The 20,145-nt window shown below is 41.6% G+C and overlaps 1 protein-coding gene and 2 pseudogenes across 3 annotated transcripts; all 3 read left to right on the top strand.

The window, feature by feature from the left end:
* Window positions 1-2,291: 2,291 nt before the first annotated feature.
* On the top strand, window positions 2,292-11,375 carry MRPS33 (mitochondrial ribosomal protein S33). 3 transcript variants are annotated; one of them, XM_007983172.3, is made up of 3 exons: window positions 2,292-2,397; window positions 6,925-7,166; window positions 11,008-11,375. In XM_007983172.3, exons 2-3 carry the CDS (start codon window positions 6,952-6,954, stop codon window positions 11,111-11,113), a joined length of 321 nt encoding a protein of 106 aa, XP_007981363.1. In that variant the 5' UTR covers window positions 2,292-2,397; window positions 6,925-6,951; the 3' UTR covers window positions 11,114-11,375. The 3 variants fall into 3 exon arrangements, with proteins under 3 accessions (XP_007981363.1, XP_007981364.1, XP_007981365.1); XM_007983173.3 differs by lacking the exon at window positions 2,292-2,397 and adding an exon at window positions 2,630-2,758; XM_007983174.3 differs by lacking the exon at window positions 2,292-2,397 and adding an exon at window positions 2,655-2,957.
* A 6,352-nt stretch (window positions 11,376-17,727) lies between these two features.
* On the top strand, window positions 17,728-18,298 carry LOC140708538 (T-complex protein 1 subunit delta pseudogene; annotated as a pseudogene).
* A 307-nt stretch (window positions 18,299-18,605) lies between these two features.
* Window positions 18,606-19,564, top strand: LOC103227026 (T-complex protein 1 subunit delta pseudogene; annotated as a pseudogene).
* The last annotated feature ends 581 nt before the right edge of the window (window positions 19,565-20,145 follow it).

Below are 20,145 nucleotides of genomic sequence, written 5' to 3'. Positions count from 1 at the left end.
CCATTTTACCCAACCGACAGCAAGAAATATAGTTACATTATGATCCAATGCACATATACATATTGTTTCATGAAACAAGTTACCCCTACTACATGTGATGCATTTTGATATTTTGTATCCTAATGTCTTTCTTTTAATGCTGTTCTCTATTCATTAAATTGATTTCACAGCCAACTAATGATTCACAGCACATAATTGGAAAACATAGGACTACAGAAAACAGAAATATATAAGGCAATATCTGATTTATAGAGCAATCTGTGATTATAAAAATTGCTCTCAAAAATGTGTTATCTTGGAGGTGTAAATGGGTAAGCCAAGGTCTGGTGAAGTTAATATCCATAGGAGGTTCGATTTTATTCTATTCATTTCATTTTTCCATCCCTAACATTCCAATTTTCCTATTGACCAGTGACAGTCTCTGATTGGTCAATTTCAAGGGCTTGCTCCTTCCAATCCTGTGGCAGGTTGAAACTGTTCCCCAAAGATAACAGATTCTACAAATGTTACCAGATACGGGGAAAAGGCCTTTGAAGATGTGATTAAATTAAGGCTCTTCATATCGAGAGAGTATTTTGGATTAGCTCCGTGGATCCTAAATGCAATTACACATTCCTAAAAGGGAGGCAATGGGAATTCTGACACACACGGTTAAGGGAATGTGAAGAGGGAACAGAGATTTGAAGATGTTGGCCTTGAAGTCTAAAGTGATGTGGCCACAAGCCAATGAATGCCAGCAGCCACCAGAAGCTGGAAGAATCAAAGAACTGATTCTCCCCTAGAGTCCCTGGAGGGAACACAGCCCTGTCAACATCTTGATTTTGGCCCAGTGATGCTGATTTTGAATAAATGGTCTCTAAAAATGTGAGAGAATAGATTTCAGTTGCGCTACAACACCAAGTTTGTGGTATTTTATTATAGCGACCTCAGGAAACTAATACGAACCCCATGAAATTGACTTAATAAAAGCGATAGTGCAAAGTACCTGAACAGTCACCTGAAACTCTATATACCTAGCTATGTTTCAAGAAAGATTCATGGTAGCTTACAGCAATTCACAAAACATTGATAACACCAATAATTCATTCGTGAAAAAGGAAAAACAGGAAGGATATACAAGACGAAGCCAACAAGGTTTATGCAAATATATATATATTATATATACACACATATATATAAAATATATATACATATATATAAATAGCTCTTGCCTCGAGCCAATTAAAATTTGGCTTTAAACCAAATTTACAGCTTACACGTAAAGGAAGTCTTCTTGTTTATATGATTAAGTAGCCATTAGATAAAAACAAGCCAACTCCACAGAAACAAGTACAAAAGACAAGATGAAATTTCTCCCAAGAGTTTCGCTCCTTAGGACTTCTTTTTTGGACTGCAGCCATGCATAGGATACTCACTACCCCTTTGTAAACGTAAATGTAGTCACTAGACCCAAATTTATAAGGTTGTTTACTATATGATATAGGTTGATAACATGTCAAAACTTAACTTAATAAAAGCAAATCCTATAGCATAGATTGATTAGACGTCAAACTCTAACTTAAAAGTAAATTCTGTAGGAGGAAAGAGGGTGTAAATACAATATCCACAACTAGGTAGGCAACTCACTGCCGATATTAATTCCAGGGTACGTTTTGGAATATTTATAAAATGCCTTGAACGATGCTCAGAAACGAGTACTGTTTCCTCACCCAAACTATCAAACGTTGAGTAAGTGCTGCATACAATGCCTATGGGACGTGGCTTGCTTGAAAACAGATTTAGTATGGAGTGAAATACAGTGTTTTCTACTATCTGCCCAGCGAGGTCTAGATAATTACCGAGGAGACAAACGTTCCATCCCTACTCCCTGAAGAAGCTCCTGAGTCAATGGGGGAAAGTGCCCCTAACCCAGCGGAGGGGTAGCAAGGAAGGCTTGCAGCTGGTGATCCTAATTAACTATTAGAGGATGAGCAGATAGATGGAAGGGGAGTGGGATAGCGCCGAAAGTCGGTCAGAAAGACCATACGGCACACGCATCGCCATTGCTTCAGAGCTTTTGGGAGCAGGTCTGTAGCCATTCCCAACAAAATATACTACCGAACCCTGCAAGCCCTTCCAGAGAGCCAGACCTCCCTAACTCTCCCCAGCCCTCCCTAACTCTCCCCAGCGGGTCCTCAGCACAGGCGACGGCGCTAGCCTCACTGCGCAGGCGCCAGGTACACCTCGGAGGCCTCAGGAGGGGGAGCCAGTAACTCCGGGTCCACTAGGCCTCCGCTCTAGCCGCCAAGCTTCTGTTTCTCTACTGCTCCCCGTAATAGTTGCCTGCGCGAGTTTGGAGCCGGGTAGGAGGCGGGCCTTCCGGGACGAGGGCGCGTGGGTGAGGAAGGTCAGGTCCAGGTAAGACTGTCAGTGATCTTGGGGGTCTGCAGCGAGGGGAGATGACTGTAGAGGTCTACGGGGGTCTCCAACCTTGTAGAGTCGCCAGGAATAGGGCGAATCCATTTCATCACTGATCAGTTCGGGCGGTTCACGTGCATCACACAAATAAGTCGGCCTTTTCCTGCGTCAGTTGGGGGATTTCTTAAACGTAGGATACCCGCGTTTCCGCTGCTGTAATTTCCTCTCAGGCGCAGTTACTCTCTTCCAGATGGGTTAACAGTAGAAGGCTCAGTTTCTCTGCTCACCACACGGCCTTCTGCACCGTAGCTTTGGGTGGTGGGCTGCAGATTAATTTTGTAACCACCGTAAGAAAAGTACGGTAAGGTGATATTTAAGAAATATGTTTGTGAAATGCGCTCCCGAGTCAAACGTCGGTTAACTTGACACTACTACAGTTCCCATCACAGTCAGGCATGATCGAGTCAGGTGGAGGGAGTTGAAGATTGTTCTTGCTGAACTGAATGCAGCTAATACACTTTTATTGCCATTGATGCCTCTGTGACTACGTAAAATAATCGGTACCGGGCTTTTTTTTTTAAAAGCATTCTGTTGAGATTGTTTTTATGTTTAGATTGTTTCTGTGACAACGTGTGTACACTGTGAGTTCCTTGGATCCTGATGGTTATTAGGGTAGGCACTGTGCCGTGAATTTTGCATGTTAGCTTCGCATCACAGGTAGTATGACTGTCCTCGTGTGGTCGATGAGAGAACCTCGCAGAGAATAAGCACCATTTAAAAAACGACGTGACCGTTAAAAGGCAGAGGCGAGATTCCAACCAGCTTTTTTATTCTGCAGCTGGTGCGTTCTGCTAACCAATGGTTTCTGGGAAACTGGAGAAAGCTCTCTCCCAGAACGATTTACAGACACACATACATACACATATCAGCATACAGATTTACACTTCCACTGTTTTCAGAACGCTGAAGCACATCCGGGTTAAGAACTCTTGCACTTCATCTTTACCTTTCAAAGAGAAAAGGCAAACCTAATACAAAGCCACTTATTGAAATAATCTTTTAAATGCATCAGACCTATCAAAAAGATCAAAGAAGTTTGCCCTTTTATGCCAAAGTAAAAATATGGGAATTTTCTTCTCACGTGAGCTTAATTTGTTTTGCTTAGCACATTTGAGTAATTTGTTTTTGCTTAGCATTTTCAGTTCCAGTTAACTTATTTCATGATAGTACAGTTTTCTTTAGTTCACATTTTAAGGAAGGTAACGCTTAAAGTGACTTGTTTTGTACTCCCTGAGAATGGTTTCATGTGAATCAAAATGTAATTGACATACACATTGTAAGAAAAGCTCGCCTGTCATTCTTCGTAAGAGACATGTGTCTGTGCCCTGTGGAAGGAAACAACAAAGCAGTGTCATTGGTAATTGTTAAAACCACTTTCCGTTTCCTCCTGTTTAACAAGCCTGGGCCTTTGTTTCTAGTAAGGGATTTAGGTTTGAAGAGGCTTATTCCCTTTCTCTGTCATAAAATTTTAGGACTTGGATTTTATGATATAACCATGTTCCGGCCGATTCTAATGTGACCTTTTTACTTACAAGTTATGTATCCCAGTAATTTGCCACATTCCAAAATGGGCATGGAGATAACAGCAGCATCCTGTGATGGCTTCAGTGACTACTGTCCTACTGAGTCCCTTCCTCCTCCTGGCTACCTTGGCAAGTTACCAAGGTGCTGGTCCCCTCCCTGTTTCTCTGTCTGTCAGTCTTTGTAACTGAGGTCATCATTCCAGGGAGGCACGAAGTTTTTACTGTATGGAATATGTATCTGTCTGTCTCTCTCTTTTTTTTTTTTTTTAACATGATTAAGAACAAGGAATAAATAAATGTGTCTATGTAGAACGTATGAAAACCAAACTTACAGTTCTGGGCTTGTTCTTTTTTGTAAGTTACCATTTCTACCGAGTGCCACTGTTACTCATTTTCGCACTAGTCCTGCAAGCTTTGTTTTCAGAAAAGGAAACTCAGGTTTAGAGAGGATGAGTAACGGTTCACAATAACCCAAGGATTAAGTGACAGAGCCAGTAGTCAAACCTAGGCCTCAGGAATCCCTGTTCCCTCTTCATTTACAAACAAAGGGACTTGGAGTTCAGAACAGATGCCTGAAAACACTGTAACAAACTGGTAGTTCCCAGACCGGCTTACAGATACTCTGGAAAAACTCTGCAATTACAGCAGAAATCTATTCCGATGACACAATGGTAATTAAGCAAAACAAAACAAAGTTGATGAAGAAACTGTTGTTTTTTAATCTAATGTTTGGAAAAAGATAAAAGGCAAAGGAGAAAAAGCATGCAAAGAAACTAGGTGACTTCTGGACCTTTGCAAGGCTTTTTAGAGGTTAATGGCACTGGTTTGTTTATACATTAAACTGTTAAATGACTTTTTTTCACCTTGAGACTATAACCCTAGTCCTAACAATCCCACCCCCAACCAGAGTTGGGAAAGAAGTGAATCAGGAAACTGAGAATGCTGAATGGAAAAGGAAGAACAGGCTGCAGATGGTGGGAAGGGAGGGGTGGACATTGGATCTGACAGTTCTACCATTGCCAGCCTTCAGGTGGCACTATTGACCGAAGACTGCTTGGTAGGTGTTCTGAATGGTTTGAGATCAGCCTCTGCCTTTTTTTTTTTTTTTTTTTTTTTTTTTTTGACGCACAATCTTGCTCTGTCACTCAGGCTAGAATACAGTGGTGCAATCATAACTCAGTGTAACCTCAAACTCCTTGCTCAAGCGATGCCCCTCCTCAGACTCCACAAATAGCTGGAACTACCGGTGTGCACTACCATACCAGACTGATTTTCTTATTTTCTTTTCTTTTTTTTTCTGTAAGAACAAGGTTTTGCCATGTTGCCTCGGCTGGTCTTGAAGTCTTGGCCTCAAGCAATCCTCCCATCTCAGCCTCTCAAAGTATGGGATTATAGGCATGAGCTACCATGGCCAGCCTCCTCTGTTAATGGATCTTGAAATAGGCATTGAGGCCGGGCGCGGTGGCTCAAGCCTGTAATCCCAGCACTTTGGGAGGCCGAGGCGGGCAGATCACGAGGTCAGGAGATCGAGACCATCCTGGCTAACATGGTGAAACCCTGTCTCTACTAAAAAATACGAAAAAAACTAGCCGGGCGAGGTGGCGGTCGCCTATAGTCCCAGCTACTCCGGAGGCTGAGGCAGGAGAATGGCGTAAACCCGGGAGGCGGAGCTTGCAGTGAGCCGAGATCGCGCTACTGCACTCCAGCCTGGGCGACAAAGCGAGATTCCGTCTCAAAAAAAAAAAAGAAAGAAAGAAATAGGCATTGAAACTTCCTTAATTTAAACACGGTTTGTTTTCTTGCAAGAACTATTTTGAAATTCACTTGGCACCATTCTTATGTGGGAGGGTTTTTTGGTACATTTCTCCCATTGGTTTTTCAAGGTTTGTGTCTTTTTCCTGCTTAAATATCAGCACCTTTTCATCTCAGCCGAACTGTTTCCCAGGATAGTCTCTGAGTCAGCAAAGATTCTCATCTCACTACTAAACTTTCTCATAAATTGGCATATTCTGCCAACAGTAACCCCTACGTCTGGTCTAAACTGAGTTGAGATAGTTATTCCACCAGCAGCTTTCTTGATTTTTATGTATCCCCTGTATAGTTTTTTATGTCTATTAGCTGTAATTTGTTCATATCATGGATATCATTCTTATACCTATTTCAGTGTTGTGTGCCTCTGAAGAAAAAGCTACTGTTTTCCGCTGATAAGAACTTAGCTAGTTTGCATTAAAGCAGAATATGTAAGATGGAAGATACAGCAAGTAACCTCACAATTCATACGTGCCTTCTATTTAGGAAGAAAATGAATCTTTTGAGCTATTGGATTTATTTATATAGGGCTACTGTCTGTTTTTCCCGAATGGCTCTCAGTCTCTAGGCAAAATTCAGTTCAGTAACCTAGAAGCCAAATGACCTCATAACTCATTAGCAGCTCTCAGAGCCTTCTGGAGCCCTTGAGGAGAACAGTGTTCAAAGGACTGATAATAAACACAACAGCATAATTATGTCTCTGCCATGATTACAGCTTTTGATGGCAAGCAGTCAGCATATTAATGCTGCAGATTGCTTAGGTGGGTGTTTTCTGAAGGTATAATAATGCTGGACTAGGATAACTTGTTTCCCTGTCTTCTTCATCCCCAGCCTACAAATAGGTAAACTGACTGTCAGTAAATAACCTGGTGAATCACAAAATAGTTGGTTGTAAAGGAGGCAATACAGCAAGGAAGTAATAGCATGTAAACACAAAATGTAAAAATCGCAGCTGTAAAGCATGAAAAGGAAATAGCCATTTGGCCTGTGGATACTTCTCCACTCCTAGGCACATCCTGCCAACACGGCACTGATCCATGAGCAGCTTGCTGTGTTTGCATTTTCTAAAGTATTCATTAGCTAATCTTGGAATTTCTTACCCTAACCTCTTTATCTTTCTTCTCATTTTCTATAGGAACTCTAACTCCTTGCCACTCAAGAAATGTCCTCCCTTTCAGAATATGCCTTGCGCATGTCTCGTCTCAGTGCCCGGCTATTTGGTGAAGTCGTCAGGCCTACTGATTCCAAGTCTATGAAAGTGGTGAAACTGTTTAGTGAACTGCCCTTGGCCAAGAAGAAGGAGACTTATGACTGGTATCCAGATCACCACACTTACACTGAACTCATGCAGACACTCCGATTTCTTGGACTCTACAGGTGATGACAAACACAAAGAGGGACCTGTGAGAGACCTTTTTTTAGTAGATCAGAAAAGGAAAAAACTTAGCCTTTCTATCCTTGCAGTTTTGTTCTTATAACAGAGCCCAGGTAGTTCAAAAGGTACAGTTTGCAGGAGAAAGGCTTCTTTCAAAATACCCATAATGGAGAGACCAAAAAAAAAGGAAATTCATGTTTGTTGGAAGATATATTTTAATTATGTCTACAACATGACTAATGTTGAATAGATACTGAGCTGTAGAGAAGTGTTTAATAATTTGTTAATCTAAGAGCACTCTAAAAAGGATGCCGAGAGGCCGGGCGCGGTGGCTCACGCCTGTAATCCCAGCACTTAGGGAGGGATTGGTGGGTGGATCACGAGGTCAAGAAATCAAGACCATCCTGGCCAACCTGGTGAAACCCCGTCTCTACTAAAAATACAAAAATTAGCTGGGCGTGGTGGCGCATGCCTGTAGTCCCAGCTACAGGAGAATTGCTTGAACCCAGGAGGTGGAGGTTGCAGTGAGCCGAGGTCATGCCACTTCACTCCAGCCTGGCGACAGTGAAACTCCGTCTCGATAAAAAAAAAAAAAAAGATGCAGAGAAAAACTGGTCTAAGTACTGAGGAAGAAAGCCCCAGAAACACCACCAGGGCAGTGGGCTCTTGTTGTCAGATGAACAGAATCCCTTACCCACACTTGATCTGCTGCTTAACTGGTATGTGGGAGCCTTCTTTCTCTTCTGGTGGCATTTTTGTTGCCATTTCTTCCTACTCTCTTCTGGCATTTTTATTTTATACCCTTTTTGATATATTAATTTGGTCTGGATAAGCTATAGTTTGCCATTAAGGATAATATGTAAATCACACAGGTTTTTTACACCATATGTTTGTATGTGTGTGTATGTCTAGGAAGTAGGTGCTTAGGACTGTATGCATCTCTAAAAAGAAAAAAGATCAGGCCAGGCACAATGGCTCAGGCCTGTAATCCCAGCACTTTGGGAGGCCGAGGCAGGCGGATTACCTGAGGTCAGGAGTTTGAGACTAGCTTGGCCAACATGGTGAAACCCTATCTCTACTGAAAATACAAAAATTAGCTGGACGTGGTGTCACACTCCTGTAATTCCAGCTACTTGGGAGGCTGAGGCAGGAGAATTGCTTGAACCCACGAGAAGGAGGTTGCAGTGAGCCGAGATCATGCCACTATACTTCAGCCTGGGCGACAAAGCAAGACTCTATCTCCAAAAAAAAAAAAAATCAAATACCTTTGTGATCCTTTTCATTAAATTATTTTTTTGGCCAGGTACGATAGTTCACAGCTTAATCCCAGCACTTTGGGAGGCCAAGGTGGGCAGACCACTTGAGGTCAGGAGTTCTAGAACAGCCTGGCCAACATAGTGAAACCCCATCTCTACTAAAAATACAAAAATTAGCTGGGCATGGTGGTACATTCCTGTAATCCCAGCTACTTGGGAGGCTGGGGGCAGGAGAATCGCTTGAACTCAGGAGGCAGAGATTACGGTGAGCTGAGATTGTGCCTCTGCACTCCAGCAACAGAGCGAGATTTGGTCTCAAAAATAAAAAATTATTTTTTTTAATTACCAAACTAATACATGCGCATTACAAAAGAATTCAAATAGTACATAATTGTACAAAGTTAAAATACCATCTTTTTAAAAATTTAACAAGTTATAATTGGACTTGTCTTTGGGCAACAATACTAAAATTATTTGGAACCATTTATTCTAATACAATAGAATTAATAGTACAGCATAACATTCATTCCAAATCACTAAAGATTGGTACATTCACTGTCCAGTGGCTATTTCTTACGTACCTTCCAGGTGCAGGCACTTAAGATGGCACTAGGGGAACAGCAGTGAACAAAATAGATGTGCTTGGTTAACATATCAGAGGTTACAATCTATGACATGTTTTGAATGTTTGGAATTGCTTTGGGACTACCTCTCTTGCCATCAGTCTGGGCTCAGAAAATAAAAACTAATTTTATTACAACCCAAAATAAAATATTGGGAGGCACGTATCCTGAGGAGATTATAACCCATGAAAAAATCACATTCAGTTATTTTATCTTTTTGCTGCTGCTCTCTATTTGTTTGAAGAATAAAGACTTAGCTATCTTTGGGGACAGGGAAAAATTACTTCAAGTATCCATAGAAAAACTTATTTTCATGTAGTCCCTAGGTATGGTAAATGACACCTTTAATGCTAGGCCTCCTGTGGCATCAGGCAGGATGAAACTAGACCGTCTCCAATAAAGAAAATATTATTCAGAGACCTGCAAAAGAGGGAGGGAAGCACCAGTTCTCAGAAACAATTGATTCATTCAGTTAACCAAGTGCCCGGCTTGTATCATCAACAGAGACAGAGTCGCCAGAAAGCTATCTTTCTGTCCAACGGTTGACGAGAATGAGGGAGGGACAGAAGAGGGGGAAAAAAATAAGTAAATTATGTGATCTGTTACAAAGTTGAACATGCTATGGAAAAAAATAGTAGAGCCGGCTCAGCAGGATCCAGAATGCTGACGGGGCCTGCAGTGGGTGGGGAGAGGCCAGATTACAGGATGAAACAGGACAGTCAGGGTCAGCCTCGTTGAGGAGTCAAGGTTTAAGCAGAGGATTGAAGGTAGCGAATGAGCTGAGTAGGACTTGGGGAAGAGCTTGCGAGGCAGAGGGGCAAGAGCACGGCAAAGGCCTTGAGGTGGGAGTGTTCCTTTCCAGGAGGCGTGCAGGTTACGGGGTGTGGGACTGGAGATAGGCTGCAAGCGGCTGTGAGGCCGTAGTAAGGACGATGGCACTTGCTCTGGTTGAAATGGGGAACCATTTGTGGGGCTATGAACAGGAGTGGCATGAGCTGACATATATTTTAGAAGAATTACAGCAGATGCACTGTTGAGAATTATTTGGGGACACTCACCACTAATCCCAAAGAGTTGTATACTGTCCGTGATGTTCATGGATAGCCTAGAGAGTTAAAACTTAAGCTCAGCAAACCCCTCTCTTACTTTGATTCATACACTGTTATTATCCATACTTTACAGGTGAGGAAACTAAGGTGCAGGGAGGTAAGGCCACTTATCCAAGGTGACAGATCTAGTAAATGGTGGAGCCATGATTTGAACCCAGGCTCACATGGGATCCAGAGCTTACATGTTTAAACACCATACCATTCTTTAGGTATCTGGGCTTAAGATGTAGACTTTTTTTTTATAGTATAAGCAATCATCAACTTCTATTCCATCCCCATACTTACATAGTCCTGGCTGCTTTGATTCCTTTAGTATCTGTCTTTTGATTTGGCTTCTTCTGCCTGAGCCTTTCCCCAGCAGCCTTTTTGTGGGAGTTACCTACTGCCACTAAGGTTTCACCATGTTGGCCAGGCTGAGCTTCCTCTAGACCTCACCCCATTCTGAGTAGATGCTAGTTCCTAGGGCAGTCAGGGTCTCTGTGTAGCTATTGAAGCTGATGCCCACTTTTTCTCCTCTCTGTGTTTAGTCTTAGTGTTGCAGGGAAATTCGGGGTAATCACTAGTATTGCGTCATTGTTATGTAGGTTTACATAGGCTGGCCTGGGAATTTCACTGCAGCTTGTGGCATTGTTTCTGTGAGGGGAAACGGACTCATAAGCGAACTTTTGGAATACACCGCATCTCTATGATAGGGACTCCCTGTACTTTTTGTACACCAAGCTGAGCATGTATGTGGCCAACTTGTAAAAGTCAAAGATTGATAACCAGAATGACCCAAGAAAACAGCGCTAGATCAGTGTACTTTTCTACTCTCGTAAAAATAACTGGTTAATTATTTTTTCCTTCTTCATTCAGAGATGAGCATCAGGATTTTATGGATGAGCAGAAACGACTAAAGAAGCTTCGTGGAAAGGAGAAACCAAAGAAAGGAGAAGGGAAAAGAGCATCAAAAAGGAAATAGTGTTGGTCCCTCAAGAGGGAGAATTTCTTCCTCAGTGGCAGAGAAAAGAAAGTGCATTTATTGTCTTTCCACATATTGGAGGAATGTCATCTTCCTAAATGAAGGTTATTTGGAGGAGCACTGTCATCTCCTTGTTGAAATCTAATCCGGTTACATTGTGGCTGGTTTCTTGAACACATTCTAACTGTGCACAATTATTTTGGCCTTGGCCATGTAATGTGAGGTTTACCTGATTCTCTAATGAAATAAATACCTAAGTTATTGTTTGACGATTTGTTTGGGGTGGGGTGGGATGGTGGGGGAATGGAGGGGAAACCTCATTAAGTGAGCGTCCTATAGTGTCCTCATTTCTCCCTTTTTGCTTACTCACTCACCCAGCCCTAAACTTCTTTCATCTTGGGCCCTTCAGCCACTGTCTCCACCACCAAGCTCACAAACTTTCTGTGTGTCTTCACCTACTCCTTTGAGAAATCTATTAAGATGAATTTGTAGGGTAAGTATCTTTTAAAAGGAAGTATTGAATACCTGCTCTATACAAGATATTGGGGCCCTGGTAATACAAGTGGTTAGCAAATACTCCCTACCTCATGTAAGTTTCAATCTTGTGGGAGGGACTAATATTACATAATTACATACAATTGTATTACATGCTACAAAGGAAAAAGTCAGACTTCTGTAAGAGCATAGATGGATGGATGGATGAATGCAGAGAGAGATAGCCAGAAGCCCAAACCACATTAGGGAATTTAAATAAAGCGTCCCTAAAGAAATGATGTTTAAGTCGGGCATGGTGGCTCACGCCTATAATCCTAACGCTTTGGGAGGCCGAAGCGGGTGGATCACAAGGTCAAGAGATTGAGACCATTTTGGCCAACATGGTGAAACCCCGTCTACTAAAAATATAAAAATTAGCTGGGCGTCGTGGCATGCACCTGTAATCTCAGCTACTCGGGAGACTGAGGCAAGAGAATCGCTTGAATCCGGGAGGCAGAGGTTGCGGTGAGTTGAGAACGCCACTGCACTCCAACCTGGCAACAGAGCAAGACTCCGTCTCAAAAAAAAAAAAAAAAGTTATTTAGGCTGAACCTTGAAGGATAAATAAGAGGTCGCCAAAAGGAAAATGGTGAGAAAGGTGTTTGAGGCAGAGAGTACCATTTGCAAAGCCCTAGGTATGAAGAAATTGTCTGTCCAAGGAATAATGATTTGTTCATGATTGGCCATAAGAAAACAGAGGCCAGATCATGAAGGGCTTTGCAGATTCTGTGGAAAAGCTTGAACATAACTAGAAGTTCTATGAGAGATGATTGTTGTATAGATTTGAGTAGCTCACTGCTGGTTTTATTGTATTCCAGCAATGAGTTTTCAAAGAAATTGTGAAGGCTTGGCCGGGCACGGTGGCTCAGGCCTGTAATCCTAGCACTTTGGGAGGCCGAGGCGGGTGGATCACGAGGTCAGGAGATCAAGACCATTCTGGCTAACACGGTGAAACCCCATCTGTACTAAAAAATACAAAAAATTAGCCGAGTGTGGTGGCAGGCACCTGTAGTCCCAGGTACTCAGGAGGCTGAGGCAGGAGAATGGCATGAACCCTGGAGGCAGAGCTTGCAGTAAGCTGAGATCGTGCCACTGCACTCCAGCCTGGGCGATAAAGCAAGACTCCGTCTCAAAAAAAAAAAAAAATTGTGAAGGCTTCTCTGATTTTTTTTTCCCAAGAATTGTTCTGAATCTTTAGCATGTCCGGTAAAAACATAAAATTAATGATCTTAACCATATTTAAGTGTACAATAGTGTCAATATTCAAATTATGTATTATTCAAAAAATATTCAAAATATAAAAGTATTTTAGTGCAGTAGTATTTATTGGAGTGTGTGTAGCAGCTACTCCAGCCAGTTTTCTTTCTCTGTAACACTGAATGATTCCTGAAGTAGAAAGAATCCCAGTACATATGTTTAAATGAATGCTACTTTTAAAGATACCTAATCCAGATGGTATGGCTAGGGCCTATTTTATAGCCTGTTAAAAAAAAAAAAAAACTAAAATTGGGTGGTTTGTATGTATGTGATAGAAGTGAATTCCAGCAGGAGAATTCATTCATTTAGAACCTTTTTTTTTTTTTTTGAGATGGAGTCTCACTCTGTCTCCCAGGCTGGAGTGCAGTGGCGCGATCTCAGCTCACTGCAAGCTCCGCCTCCCAGGTTCACGCCTTTCTCCTGCCTCAGCCTCCCAAGTAGCTGGGACTACAGGCGCCCGCCACCATGCCTGGCTAATTTTTTGTATTTTTAGTAGAGACAGTGTTTCACTGTGTTAGCCAGGATGGTCTCAATCTCTTGACCTCCTGATCCACCCGCCTCAGACTCCCAAAATGCTGGGATTACAGGCATGATCACCACGCCCAGCCCTTTTAGAACTTTTTACTGAGCACCTGCCATGTGCCTGACACATGATAGTTGTAGAGGATACACAGACAAATAGACTTAGTCCCTAAGATTGTGTGAATGAGCATGTGTGTATTACAAAGTATTGGCAAGATCTCAGAAACGTGCTTAGAAAAGTGCAGATGCACTGTTATTCTTGGCCAATGCAGCTGAGCCAGGTGTAGGTGGATGATTACCCCAGGATGTTGGGCTGAGAAACAGGCTCTCAGCCTGAACCCAGTGTAGCTAAGTAGATGTTTGAATTACGTGATCTCCAGCTTTTGGAAAAGATCTGAATGTAAGAGGAACTTAAGAGAATTAGCATGATATTTTAAAGACAGTAACTGCATTACACTCTAACAGCAGACCTGAATCAGAAAACAAGTAAAGAATCAATGTATTGGTTTGCCAATGGAAGAGCTGCAGTGAGATCTCAGACCCTGACCCTGCAGTGAGCCTTGGCAATGGTTGACAGGGAAGTTTGTAGATAACACAGCAGTAGATGAGTGTGCCACTGCTCCAGGCTGAAAATCAGAAATGAAAGCTAAAATAAATTTGTACATAAGCAATACCTTCAATTGACAGAGCAAGCTGTGTGACTCAAAACAGCCTGACAGAAAGTACGATGGACCAGTTGGAACATACTAATAGAAGATAAGGAAAAGTTAACCCTTGACACCAGGGAAGTCAACAAATTTCAGGACAACAGTGACCAATGGTTAAGATGATGACTAAGGCCAGGCGCAGTGGCTCACACTTGTAATCTCAGCACTTTGGGAGGCCAAGGCGGGCAGATCACAAGGTCAGGAGATCAAGACCACGGTGAAACCCCGTCTCTACTAAAAATACAAAAAATTAGCCAGGCATGGTGGCGGGTGCCTGTAGTCCCAGCTACTTGGGAGACTGAGGCAGGAGAATGGCATGAACCCGGGAGGCGGAGCTTGCAGTGAGCCGAGATTGCGCCACTGCACTCCAGCCTGGGCAACGGAGCAAGACTCCGTCTCAAAAAAAAAAAAAGATGTTGACTAAGTGTAATCAGAAAAAAATCTTTAACTCCAAGTTTAGACTAGCCAGTTTGTTTAATTGGATTTCTCTGGTCAAAGCCTAACTATTGGTGCTTTCTAACGTGTGGGGATCACTGTGCATAGACCATTTTGCTCTCGATTTCAGCATAACATAGTAAAAAGACTGGGTTTTAGATTCAAAAATCACAGGTTTGTGATATAGTGTACTTACTGGTTGTGTGACCTTACGTCAGTTACCTTCTCCTTCTCTATAAAATCATAATACTTCACTGGATTAATGAAATAAGATATCTGTGAAAAGGACTCTGTAAATTATAAAATGTTAAAAACTTTTATATATAGCGCATTGTGTGACTAGTAAGTACTACTCTGTGTTACTAGCACAATTTTCTGTGGCAGCGTTGACACATATCTCCTAAAAATACAAAGTTCCCCACATTTACAAGCAACATGATAGGTTCAGGAAGAGGAGGTAGATGACAGGTAACATCTTATTATTTATGTAATTATGGGCTCCAGAAGTTTATTTTTTTAAGCACCATGTATGTGTGTGTTTTAAGATAAACATAAGGCATCATATATTTAAACATATATAACCATAATGCTTGTATTTATAAATCATCTTCCAAGAAAGAATAAATCAAAATTTGAAATTCTGCCTGCTTCACCCCGTCTCTCTTTACTCACACATTCCTCCCAAAGATCCTGTGTGCCTAATTTTAGAGATTTAAAGCAGGGAACAAACTTCAGGAGCAATAAATAGGGGGAAACATCTGTTATCCTGCCAACCCTGTCTTCGTGGCTTTCCTTAAGTACTCAAGAAAAGTTCAGAAGAAAGCATTTCTTAGAAGAAAAAAAATGAGAGAGAGAGAATCAGCAAAACAAACAGTATTACATTCAAGGAGACAGATAAAACAGAGAGACTGCCCGGCCCTGGATATTAAGATAACTGGAAAAACAGTAAAACATTTATGCTGAACTTAAAACAGTGAAATGTTTTTTAAATGCCATAAAAGCAGCAAAATAGAAGTGTTATAAAACTAGCCAGATGCAATTTTGTAACAATTGGAGATGTGGCAATATTACAGGTTCACATTAAAGTAGAAACTAGAGTTAAACCAATGTAGATTCTAAGACCTTTTTCATTCTACTTAAGGAAATATGTGTTTTCTGAAAGGACGGATTCATTTATGGAGAACTTTCTGTGTCCCTGTCGCAGAAGACTGAGCTCCACCTAGCCTTGTCTCAGTAAGACAATCTAAATGGTGCTCAGTGCAGAATCATTTTCCCAATAGAGCCACAAACAATTGGCCCGTTGAGTTTAGAATAAAAACTATTCTAAACAGAAATTGAAAGTCTAAGGATACAGATTAATCTAAAAAGAGCTCCAGTCTGAGAATATCTGTGAGAAATAGCCAGTGGGTTAAGCGCCAAACAAGTTAATATTTAATAAGAGGGTTAGAGATAAAAGAGGTCAATGTCTGCATCATCAGGAATGACTTCCCAAGCAGGAAAGCAATAAATGCAGATAAGGCCAGCTTTTCTGGAGTGTTGAATACATTGTGCTTTGCAGGCTATATCTTATTTGACCCCCCCCATATGATAAGTATCCCCATTTTGCAGATAAGGAGACCAATGTCCAAGATCACCCAGCTATAAATATCTAGACTGAAGTTTTAAATTCAAACTGCTGACTCTAGAGCATGTACCTTCTTTCATTTCTATTCTCCATCCCTGGTAGGTGACAAACCCTGTACCTTTCATCACACTCTTAATGTAAGATTTCCACAAGCAGAGAGAAAGGGTTGAAGCAAATGGCATGAACAAAGACCCACAAGCAACCATAAAAACTCTGCTTAGTGATAGCTGTAGTGCATGGCCTCGCAACCTCAGCGTCATAACCTGAATAAACCAACACTGAGCCCTCAAAGTCCCACTGTCTTTTCATGACCTCGTGATGTAGCTCTAATCTCTCTGAGTATTATTATACCAGTAACTATCATTTGTCAAGTGCTTCACCATTTGCTAGACACTCTGCTTCACTTTTTTTTTTTTTTTTTTTTTTTTGAGACAGTGTCTTGCTCTGTTGCCAAGGCTGGAGTGCAGTGGCACAATCTTGGCTCACTGCAACAACCACCTCCCAGGTTCAAGAGATTTTCCTGTCTCAGCCTCCCAAGTAGCTGGGACTACAGGCGTGCGCTATCACACCCAGCTAGTTTTCTGGTGTTTGTTTGTTTGTTTGTTTGAGACAGAGTCTCGCTCTGTCTCCCAGGCTGGAGTGCAGTGGTGCAATCTCGGCTCACTGCAAGCTCTGCCTTCCGGGTTCACACCATTCTCCTGCCTCAGCCTCCGGAGTAGCTGGGACTACAGGCGCCCAACACCACGCCCGGCTAATTTTTTTGTGTGTTTTTAGTAGAGATGGGGTTTTGCCATGTTGGCCAGGCTGGTCTCTAACTCCTGACCTCAAGTGATCCACCTGCCTCGGCCTCCCGAAGCACTGGGATTACAAGCGTGAGCCACCAGCCTGCTTCATTCTTACTGTAAATTACATCACTTAATCCCTACAACAGCCCTAAGAGGTAAGTATTATTTTCCCCCATTTTATACACAAACAAGTTCAGAGCTGTGGTTCTCAACTCTGGTTATGCATTAGAATCAAGATTCCTGTCACTGGTCCCCTTCCAGACCAATCAGAATAGGGGTGGATAGAGAAAAGCTCCTTAGGTGGCTCTACTGTGCAGCCAAGGTTAAGAAATATGGTTTAACACAGTATTTCTCAAACTTAAGTATTCATCAGTATCATCTTGAGGGTTTGTTTGTTCAACATAAACGGCTAAGCCCCACTCCCAGTTTCTTATTCAATAGGTCTCCAACAGGGCCCAAGAATTTGTATTTGTAACAGGTTCCAAGGTGTGGCTGATGATGCCGGTCTGGAGATCACACTTTGAGAACTATGGTTTAAAGTAACTTGGCCAAAGTCCCCCAGCTGGTAGATTCTTGTGGCCCCCTAGCTCCCTAGTGGAATTCCATAGCCATCCTGGAGCCTTTGCCTAACCCTAAAGGAGCACATCTTTAGAACCTGACAGCAAAACAAGCAACAAAAAACAAAACAAGATGTAACACATAAGGAGAAAGTTTTAGTTAACATGCCCAAGTAAAGACGTTATTTGGACCATGGAGCAGGGCACCCACCAGGGCTGCCAGCTGTGTGTGAAGGGTGCCTGTCAGGGACATGACAAGCAGGCTGAGATCTGGTTCAGCAACATCACAGCCAAAACTGTTGCTGATGCTATTAAAGCAAGCCTTGGACCAAAAGGAATGGGGAAAAAAATTCAAGGTGGAAAAGGCAATGTGACCACTACAAATGATGGTGCCACCATTCTGAAACAAATGCAAGTGTCACATCCAGCAACAGAATGCTGGGGGAGCTAAGACACAGAAGCAGGAGATGGTACTGCATCAGTAGGCACTATTGCTGGCTCTCTCATGGGTTCCTGGGCCGAGCTTCTTCAGAAAGGGATTCATCCAACCATGACTTCCAAGTCATCCCAGAAGTCTTTGGAAAAGGGTATTGAGATCTTAAGTTACGTATCTCAACCTGTGGAACTGAATGACAGAGAAACTTTGTTAAATAGTGCCACGAGTTCTTTGAATTCACAGGATGTCTTTCAGTATTCAAGATCTGCTTTCTCCAAAGAGTGTAAATGCAGTGATGAAAGTGATCCAACCACAGGTACTACTATAAATCTTGGAGATATTAACATACAGTCATGTGCCATGTAACAGTATTTCAGTCAACAGCAGACTGCATATATGACAGTGGTTATAATGCCATATATTTGCTATACCTTTTCAATGTTTAGACATGTAGTATTCAATACAGTAACATGCTGTACATGTTTATAGCCTACCAAGCAATAGGCTATACTATGTAACCTATGTGTGTAGTAGGCTATACCACCTAGGTTTGTGTAAGTATACTCTATGATGTTTGCACAACAAAATGACCTAACAATGCCGTTCTCAGATTGTACCCCATTGTTAAGCAATACATGACTGCGGTTAAGAAACTTGGTGGAAAAATTGATGACTGTGAGTTGGTGGGAGGTCTTATTCTCACCCAGAAAGGGGTAAATTCTGGCATAACCCAATTTGAAAAGGCTAAGATTGGGCACATTCAGTTTTGCTTATCTGCTCCCAACAGATACGGAAATCAAGTAGCAGTTTCTGACAATGTTCAGATGGACTAAATGCTATGAGAGAGACAGCGTATATTTTAAGTTTAGTATAGCAAACTTTTATAAATGGGTTATAATGTCCTTCTCATACAGGACACTTTAGAGATGCTTCTAGTGATCTTCCATGCCATTTCCTGAACAAAATTATTATGTTGGTTAAGAATATTGAAAAAGAAGATGTTGAATTCATTTGTAAGACAATTGGAACCAAGCCAGTTGCTCATACTGACCAAGTCACGCTGACATGCTGGCTTTTGCCGAGTTAGCTGAGGTCAGTTTAAATGGTTCTGGAAAACTGCTCAAGATTACAGGCTGTATAAGTGCTGGAAAAACAGTTAAAATTGTCATAGGACTGAAGAATTGAGCCCTCCATTCGTGATGTGCTATGTGTTATTTGCTGTTTGGTGAAGAGAGTTCTTACTGCAGGAAGTGGTGCTCCAATAGAATTGGCCCTATGGTTAACTGAATGTTTGTGAACATTGAGTGGTATGGAATTTTCCTGTGTTCATATTTTGCAGATGCTATGGAAGTCATTCCAACTACACTAGCTGAAAATGCTGGCATTGAATCTCATTTCTACAGTAACAGAACTAAGAAATCAACATGCCTAAAAAGAAAAAAATTACAGGCATTAATATCAAAAGGGTGGTATTTCCATTTTGGAGGAACTGATTGATTGCCCAACTTTTGTGATTTCATTTATTGCTCTGACCCTAGCAAATGAAACTGTCCAGAGAATTCTGAAAATTGATGCTGCGGTAAACACTCAGTAATCTGGATAATACTGCCTGGCTTACACTCTTATAGCTACTAGTAGTGTGGCTGAAGTGGAAGATCACCTTAGTGCTCTTTATTATTTGGAAGATTATTTCCTCTATGAATTCCTGGGCTTGGTCTTCCAATTGGCATTTGCTTGAAATTGTATTGATACAATTTAGTGAACACATTAAATATTTGGTTTCCCAAAAAGGTAATTATTCACATTTAATTTATGTAATTTATTTTATAATTTTTATCAAAATTTTAATGGACATTTTTGGAGTGCAGTTGGAAAAACAATCCATTTGGAAAAATAAATAGGAGAGAACACAAGAGAAATTCTAAAATGCAAGAATAGTGTGGGGACTCATATGAGATGTTGAAAATTATGTAATTAAAATTGATTTTTAAAAATCAGACCACTGACATTGGTGGTCTCAGGTATTTGTATACTCATGTCTATAGTGACATTATTCAGACAAATGGTCTGCTTCTGAACACAGAAGTGCATACAAAGAGGTAGCCATTGTTGTTGTACCTCCTATTCTTGCAAGTCCCTCTGCCTTTAGCTGAAGTGACTTCAGGAGATTTAAAG

This window comes from Chlorocebus sabaeus, chromosome 21 (genome assembly GCF_047675955.1).
Source record: "Chlorocebus sabaeus isolate Y175 chromosome 21, mChlSab1.0.hap1, whole genome shotgun sequence".
In the NCBI taxonomy this organism is placed as follows: Eukaryota; Metazoa; Chordata; class Mammalia; order Primates; family Cercopithecidae; genus Chlorocebus; species Chlorocebus sabaeus.
This window is presented reverse-complemented; position numbering and strand designations above follow the sequence as displayed.

Coding starts and splice junctions, on each gene's coding strand:
- MRPS33 (XM_007983172.3), top strand. CDS start 6,952: ATGTCCTCCCTTTCAGAATATGCCTTGCGCATGTCTCGTCTCAGTGCC. Junction 7,167..11,007: donor CGATTTCTTGGACTCTACAG/GTGATGACAAAC, acceptor TTCTTCATTCAG/AGATGAGCATCAGGATTTTA.